General features: G+C 49.8%; 1 protein-coding gene across 1 annotated transcript; it reads left to right on the forward strand.

Moving 5' to 3' along the window:
* Nucleotides 1-5,997: 5,997 nt before the first annotated feature.
* DERL3 (derlin 3) lies at nucleotides 5,998-8,016 on the forward strand. The gene is made up of 7 exons (XM_006874936.1): nucleotides 5,998-6,090; nucleotides 6,184-6,249; nucleotides 6,393-6,466; nucleotides 6,543-6,636; nucleotides 6,998-7,193; nucleotides 7,736-7,826; nucleotides 7,923-8,016. The coding sequence occupies exons 1-7, from the start codon at nucleotides 5,998-6,000 to the stop codon at nucleotides 8,014-8,016; spliced, it is 708 nt and encodes a 235-aa protein (XP_006874998.1).
* Nucleotides 8,017-8,707: the final 691 nt, after the last annotated feature.

Here is an 8,707-nt window from a genome sequence, read left to right on the forward strand (position 1 = left end):
TTATCTTGTTTCTCGACATATGCTGATATGGTCATCTGTTTCTGTTTTTTGGCCATATTCAGTGGTTAGCTGTGGCCTTAAAACTTAGATGGGTGTGTATTTTGCTATTTTTTATGTTTTCTGATTGCCTCCAGATAGATGTGATCAGGAGGGCTTCCCTTTTCACTTTTCTTCCCCCAAAATTTCAAAATGCCATTCTTGGTCGTTATGACGAAACTCAGGATTTAATTTTCAGCCTGTTTCCTTTTTAGTCTGCCTGTCCCTTTCACAATTCCCGTTCAGGCCTTTTTCCTAGTGATTAAACAGTTCAGGGCTGGATGTGGCTGGTTTGCTCTGCTGTTTGGTTTTAAGTGGAAACTGTCATTTTAAATTTCGAGGAGATCTATGCCTATGCATAGTTGAGCTCTCTGGGGGTGGGGGTGGGGTGTCCACCCATTTAGGTACTCCCTCTAGTCACCAGGATGGAAGTGCACAGACAGTGAGAGACCAATACACAGATATGAAAAAAAGAATGTTCACACCTTTATCTCCGCGGTTCTGTCAGGCATCCACGACTGCTCTGATCCTTCCCCGGTTTGGTCTCACCCAAGGTGGTGGCTCTGGGAACAACTAAACGCCTTGGATTAGAAAGCACTGGATGTCTTGCTTCTGCTACAAATTCCCCTGGCTGTAAGCCTTCCAACTTTCTAAATACTCCCTTAGAAAGCACTGGATTTCTTACTTCTGCTACAAATTCCCCTGGCTGTAAGCCTTCCAACTTTCTAAATATTCCTCTATAAATATAAAAATTTGGGGGGGGAAGAAAAGTGAAAAGGGAAGCCCTCCTGATCACATCTATCTGGAGGCAATCAGAAAACATAAAAAATACCAAAACATAAAAAATACCAAAATAAATATTCCTTTACAACTTTCTAAATATTCTGCTAACCACTTTATAAGTGGTTCAGAGTTCTGGGACCATCCCCTGAGCCTTCTTGGTCCAGTAGTCTGTGTTGTTGCTGACAGAGCTCCTTACTGCACTTCTACCCTCTCCGCCATATTGTTTGTTCTCTACTTTGTTTGTGGGTTTTGTTTTTCATTTTCACTTCTGTTGTGTGATTGTTGTTGAGTGTCATTGAGTCTGTTCCAACTCACAGTGACCCTGCATAGAGTTTCTGAGGAACTGCTGGTGAGTTTGAGCCACCAACATTGTGGTTCAAATTAACCTTTCAGTCCAGTGCTTATCCGACAGTGCTACACCACACCATTGTTCTTGTTGTTAAGTGATGTCAAGTTGGTTCTGATTCATAGTGATCCTGTTTCCAAGGAGCAGCTTGTAAGCGTGAACCACCAACCTTGTGGTTTAAACCGACCTTGTAGTCCAGCACATTAGTCTGCAGTGCCAGAGATGCAAATCAAAACAGTAATGAGATACCATCTTCCCCCAAAAAACGAAAACAACAAGTGCTGGAGGGAGTGTGGAGAATATGGGACCCTCCTACACTGCTGGTGGGGCTGCAAAATGGTGCAACTGTTGTGGAAAATGGTATAGCACATTCTCAGAAGGTGGGAAATAGAAATATTGTTAAGTGCTGTTGAGTCAGCTCTGATTTCTAGGATTTCTGAGGAATGGCTAGTGAATTTGAACTGTCGATCTTGCAATTCAAACTGACCTAGTGCATTATCCTGCAGTACCACACCAGGACTCCTAGAAATACCGTATAGCCCAAGAATCTCTGTACTTAACATATATCCTCAAGAATTAAGAGCCGTAACATGAATAGATATATGCACACGCATGTTCATTGCAGCATTATTCACAATGGCAAAAAGATGGAGACAGCCTAGATGCCCATAGCAGAGGAATGGTTGAACAAATCTTGGTACATATACACAAAGGAATATTATGCAACATAATGATCAGTCTGTAAATATCACATAACATGGATGAACCTGGAGTACATTCTGCTAAGTGAAATTAGTCAGTCTCAGAGGGGCAGGTATTGTATGAGACCTCTAATATAAAAAGTCAAGACAAGATTTTCATTCTATAATGAACATTCTAAGATGGTTACCAGGGTGGGAGGAAAGAATGTATCATTTACTCTGTAGGATATAGACACATGCTAACTTAGGTGAAGGAGAAGGCAGTTAAAAAGAAAAGGAAATTGCTTTTTCCCCCCATGAAGAGAAACTATATATATTTATTTTCTAGTATGATACACCACTGAAACCTCTCCCCCAAATAAAGTGAAAGGAAAAAAGGGGGAGGTGAAGAAAGGAGAGAAAGAGGGAAAAAAATTGAAAATGAATAGTGGTGATGGTTGTGCAATGTGGGAATTGTGGTTGGTGTGGTTGTGTTGTACATGTAAAAATGGGTGAAATGTTTTATTGTGTGTGTATATACATATACATATATATATATTGCTACAATAAAATTTAAAAAAGAAGATAGGAGGACTTCCTGGGAAGGGGGCAAACCTACCACCGTCTCTTCCTCCTTTCTCTCAACAAAACATTGAGTTTAGTGGAGAGGCGAATGAATGAGTGAGTGAGTGAATGAATGAATAAATGAATGGGCCAGAGAGACAGACAGTACCCAGGGAGAGATGCTGAGGCCCACAGAAGACTTGTGGAGGTGGAGAAAGGCTTGGTAGGTTGTGTGGAGGATCCACTTGACCATGAGGAACTGAAGGAGAGGGAGAGGCTGGATGACCCCAGCAGTATGAATTGCCACTGAGGACTGTGGTCAAACCCCAAAGATGTAGTACAGTCCCTGTGAAATTGTTCACCACCGATGAACAGTAAATAAGCATAAGTAAGCCCATGCTTACTTTGATTTTTGGATAATCTTCCCCTGCCACCTCATGGAGGTGGCCTTTAGCTCCTCCACCCACAGCCCTCAACACTAAGTCAGAGGCAGCCCTAATGAACAGACAGTGGAACACCTTGCCCATCTTTGGGCCCCAGGAGTCAGTGGTTTACTGGGTTCCTCTCCAGAAATAGCTGCCTACAGGGTCCCAGGAGAGGTGGCCTGTATGTGTGTGTGGGATCCAGGTTGGTTCTTCCTGGGCTCTGCCCCCACCCCAGTTCTCAGTTTTCCCACCAGGGGGTCTCTTCCCTCCTACTCTGCAATGGGACCCAGGGGGTACTCCCTTCCCTGCCTGACTCCAGCTTCCCAGGAATGTGTCTCTCAGTCCCAAGAGCAGGCACCTTCTTTATCAAGTCCTCTTAAAGGGAAGCTGAGGCCCATCCACAATGGCAGCTCTTCCCTGTTAGCTCCTGCCTGACCCCAGTGGAGGGCTGACCAGAACCTTCCAAGTACCTGGAGGCAGGAATTCTTCCCCTCTGGGCCACTTGAAATCTGATCCTACCTCTTTCAGACTCCGGAGCCTTGTGGGCACCTCTCCTAGTGCAGACTGCCCAATGTCCACCACTGTCCACTGGCTGGCTGGCCAAGCCCCACTGTTTCCCCAGTCTGCCTCTCCCTGGGCTTCTGATTGTCTTGTCATGGGAGCTGTTTACTGGCTTAGCTCTTGAGCCCAAGGCTCTGGGCCAGGCAGAGTCACTTCTCTGGGTTCGTCTTAACTCCTTCCTCCCTTGGTCATCTCATACAAATGCCCACAAGGCTATTAATGCCTACTCCAACATCACCCAATGCCACACATATACTTCAGCCTCAACAAGGCCAGACAAGACTCTTCATCCCTCTAGAGCAAGCATTCTAGAGGCCACCCCAGGGCACCATCCTGTGGCCCAGGTTATTGAGTCACCCTGGAATCCTCTCCCACACCTCTGTCCAGCACATGGGCAAGACCCACACCCGGCCCCTTCCTGCCCTCTTAGCTGCTCCCTGTCTGACACTACTACCCTTGGTACCTCCCCGTACTATGACCCACAGGACAGCTAATCTAAAGTCACCTCTTCAGATGGCAAGATTAACCATAGAATGCTCCACACACACAATGGAATGCTTGTTGCTGTGAAGTGCCGTTGAGGTGCTTCCGACCCATAGTAATCCTGTATAGGGTTTCTGAGGACTGACTGGTGAGCTTAAACTACCAACCTTGCAGTTCAAACAGCTTTGCAGTCCAGCACATTAACCCACAGGGTGGAGAAATGCAGTCCTGTTACATGGCACATGGATGAACCTTGAAAACATTGTGCTCAGCATAATACCAAATTGGTTGGTGAGTAGAAAATGACATATCGTATATGATCTCACTTATATAAAGCAAGCAAATATATGAAGGCTAATTTAAAAAAAAAAAGTATTGCCACAAAATCATAGAAACCTTTATTAAATAAAACTATCAGGAGTCCTAGTGTTGCGCTATAGGATAAACACTAGACTCCTAACCACAAATTTGGCAATTTAAATCCAATAACTGCTCCTTGGAAACCCAATACAAGGTCACTATAAGTTGGAATGGACTCAACAACAACAGTGTGAAAATCTATTGTTTTTTGACATGTCCTCTATCTAAGTCTATACACCTCTGAAAGGTGAAGTTTCCATTTCTCTTACCTTCCCCCATAGAATTTTGTGTTCTTCATCAAACAGCATGCTTCCTCCAGATCATGCTCCTTTTCAATGTTCTTTGAGTTTGAAGAGCAAGATCAGGACTGTGAAGTGGATGGGGGTAGGGTTTCTAATGACATTTTCCTAAGACAGCACTAGCTACCCTTGAAGAAACAGCAGGTGCACTGTTCATTATGGAAAAGCATTCCTTGGTGCAACTTGCCTGGCCTTTTTCTCACCAACGCATTTTTCAATTTTCTTAAACTTCTCCCTAGTAAGCCCTCGGAATCATCCTGTATCACCAAGAAAATCTATCAATATGACTCCTTTGGAATCCCACAAAATAGTCACCGTAACCTTCTGAGTTGAAGTTTCTGCCTTGAATTGAACTGGCCCAGCAGATCCCCCTCAGAAGTCAGTTTTGATTGGACCCTGTTGAGAGGAAGGTAAGTGTATCACTGAAATAACTTGTCTGCAGCTACCCACTGATGGTAGAGACATGTTTAAAAGACATTTTGTTTGAAATAAACTCTTGCGAGTATGAACCGGAATCCTAGTAGGTATAGATTTTGACTTACTCTAGTATGTTAAGTGTTACCGAGTCACTTCTGACTCATAGTGACCTTGTATAGGGTTTCCTAGGAGTGGCTGGTGGGTTTGAACCACCGACCTTGTGGTTAGCAGTCCAGTGCTTATCCTACAGCGCCAAACAGATTATTAGTAGTTCCTCGGTTGGGAGGGAGGGAGAAAGGAGAGTTTATGCTTAGGGGGCACTAAGTTTTTGTGAATGGTGATGGAATAATTTGGGAAAGGATAGAAGAATATTTGCACAACTTGAATGAAATCAAGGTCACTTTATTATACATGTAGACATTGCTGAGAAGGCCTATATTTTATTATACATATTTTCACCACAATAAAAAAGATGGTCATAAACTAGAATAAAATTTGCACCAAAAAAAAAAAAAGGTGACCTCCACACATGAGCGCCCACCCCATAGCCCTCTGAAACATGTTAGATGGGCCCCCAAATGCAGGAATCAAGAATTGCAGGTGGGGTAGTGGGCCAGTCCACCACCAAATGGACCATCCTGAATCTTCCCACTCTCTCCCTCGTCCCCGCCTTTTCTCCACTAATCGCGTCGACCTTAGCCCCGCCCCCGTGGTGGCTCCGTGGGTCCTTTCTATTGGTCCTGTCCTAAAAAACCTCCAAACTACCGGTTTCTCAGGAACCACGCGTTCTCTGCAGTCGCCGCCACAACAATCGCCACGTGCTTGAGCGTGGAGCCTGCTTATTCGCTCACAGTCTCAAACCATCCCCTCCTTATGTCCCGCCTCTGCACCACACCTCTTCTCCCATTGGCTGCCAGGTCCAGGACCCCGCCTTCAAGTCGGCGCATACGACCTGGATTGGTTGAAGATAGGCGTTGGGCAGGGCTCGAAGGCAGGTTAAAAAATGGACAGCGGTGTCTGCCACGCGTGTCTCAGAAGGCTCCATGGCGTGGCAAGGCCTGGCGGCTGAGTTCCTGCAGGTGCCAGCAGTGACGCGCACCTACACGGCGGCCTGCGTGTTCACCACCGCCGCCGTGGTGAGCTAGTTGGAGGAGGGTGGGGCGAGCATCGCTTTGATGGCGATCTGGGCGAGGGAGGGTCGGTAGCCCCTAACTCATTGGGTTCCGCAGCAGCTGGATCTCCTGAGCCCTTTCCAGCTTTACTTCAACCCTCACCTGGTGTTCCGGAAGTTCCAGGTGCGGCTGCCTCGCCTTCGCGCCCTGCCCAGCCCCTGCAGCCCAGCTCCACCTCCTGCTTCTTCCCTTGCCGCGCTGCGCCCCAGCTCCCTACCACAGCCCAGATCTGTCCTGTGTCGCCCCTGATCGCGCACTCCTCGCAGGTGTGGCGGTTAGTCACCAGTTTCTTCTTCTTCGGGCCCCTTGGATTCAGCTTCTTTTTCAACATGCTCTTCGTGTATCCTGCGCACGGGAGGGCGGGTCAGGGCGGGGAAACTGAGGCCTGCAGTCGTACTTCCTATACCGAGGTTCAGGTTCCGTTACTGCCGCCTGCTGGAGGAGGGCTCGTTCCGTGGCCGCACCGCCGACTTTGTCTTCATGCTCCTCTTCGGGGGGGTCCTGGTGACTGTATCCTTCTAGCGTCTTACCATGGTGCACCAAGTGGTTCCCATGTGGGTGCTATTCCACGCAGAGAGCTGGGCCCAGAGCCCGCACCCTGGATGCCAGCAGTCGGGGCGGGGGGCTCGGGCAGGGCAGAGGCCGAGGTGGGTAGAGATGGGCACCTTCAGATCATCGAGTGACCCTGATGTTTGAGGGAAAGGCGGCCAGGGGAGGGTTCGTCTAGCAAGTCAGAGGGACAGCGTGATGGATGAGGGTGAGGGACCAAAGTCGACAACCAAGACTGCACTTCCCAACCTTCACCCCTGATGGAGCCCCGAGGTCTCCCATTCCAGGGCTCCACAGGCTGGGCCCCTTGACTCTGGCACAGCTGCTGGGGCTCTTTGGCAGCCCGTTCTTCCTCAGCCAGGCGCTGGTGACCATGCTGGTGTACGTGTGGAGCCGCCGCAGCCCGAGCGTCAGAGTCAACCTCTTTGGGCTCCTTACCCTTCAGGCACCCTTCCTGCCTTGGGCACTAACGGGCTTCTCGCTACTGCTGGGCAATTCGGTACTCGTGGACCTGCTGGGTGAGCAGTCCGCTTAGCCCTGGAGTAGCCCAGACGTTGTGCTACAGAGGAGCTCGGCAATCCAGGCGCTTCCTCCCACACTCGAGGTGCCCGCCCTCAAGGCTTGCTGCCCCCTCCCACTCTCGGTGGGCTAGGCTGGTCCTTGATCTACTTTCCTGCACCCTGTTCTAGCAGTTTCTATAGCCAACCAACCCCAGCTTTATCTGCCTGTGTGTGTGGCGCTGTGGGTGCAGACACTCTGGACTGAAGTCGATTTGAGCTGCAAGGTCAGAGGTTCAAGGTCACCAGCCACTCCTTGGAAACCCTATACAGGGTTGCTATGGGTCGGAACCGACTCGACAGCACTTTAACAACAATGTGTGTGTATGGAGAGGTTTCCCAATCCACAGCCCTAGCCCCTATGATGACCCCTCTGCTCAGCCCATCTGTCCCCTACCTGCCTTGAGGGTGGGCTACCATGGCGAAACTGCACCCATCCTTGGTATCTGCAGGCTCAGGGTGGTGCAGGATGGCCTTAGCAGTCCCTCCTGGCTCTCCCTCAGGTATCACTGTGGGTCACATCTACTACTTCCTGGAGGATGTGTTCCCCAATCAGCCTGGAGGCAAGAGGTTGCTGTTGACCCCCAGCTTCCTGTGAGTGCTGGGGATGCCCTACTCCCTAATTATTGCCTCAGATCTCCCTACTCCTGGGGAAGGGTTTGGGCCTCCACTCAGTGTGGGCCCCCACAGAAAGCTGCTATTGGATGCCCCAGAGGAGGATCCCAACTACCACCCCCTGCCCGAGGAACAGCCGGGACCCCATCTGCCACCCCTGCAGCAGTAACTCCATGCTGGCCTGGGCTTAGCCCTGGCAGGCCTCCACCCCACCTGCACATAGGCCTCGGACTCATTCTGGAGACAATGGCACCCAAGCCTGATCTGAATAAACAGAGTGACCCGCAGCCTCTTGGCTAGCACTGGCTTCCTCTGCCTCGTCTTCTGGACACGCCCGGGACACCCAGGCTATGGGTGGGAGGAACCTACACGGTCCAGCAGAGGGGCTTTCATCCCAACCTGCTGAGCCTCCATGAGACTCTGCCAGACTGCAGTCACTGGTGCCAGGCCAGTTTGTGGGTACTCCCTGCCTATGGCACTCCACCTGGCCCTCTCACCTAACACCAGCAACCCCAACCTCAAGGAGCCTTCTCATTATCCAGCTGGTGCCACTGAGGCAGAGTGGCCGAGGGACTTGGCTGAGGCCGTGGGGCCCCAAGGCCTAGAGAAACTCTACTATAGCAGAGCCCTGCCATGGGTGTGGCAGATGTGGGGCAGTGAGGATCGCCTCAGGTCTGTCATCTGGATACCCAGCAGGCTGTCCCCCCGATGGTTTATTCCCACATGACAACTGCATCTGAGTGCCAACTGCGAGGAGACCCGTGTGTGGGAGGGCTGCCTCCAGCCTGTAAGGTGAGGATGTGGGGAGCAAAGGGGAGGGGACACAGCCTGTGGGCTGTCATGCAAGTATGAACCCTCAC

The sequence above is a fragment of the Chrysochloris asiatica genome, unplaced genomic scaffold, assembly GCF_000296735.1.
Source record: "Chrysochloris asiatica unplaced genomic scaffold, ChrAsi1.0 scaffold00306, whole genome shotgun sequence".
In the NCBI taxonomy this organism is placed as follows: Eukaryota; Metazoa; Chordata; class Mammalia; order Afrosoricida; family Chrysochloridae; genus Chrysochloris; species Chrysochloris asiatica.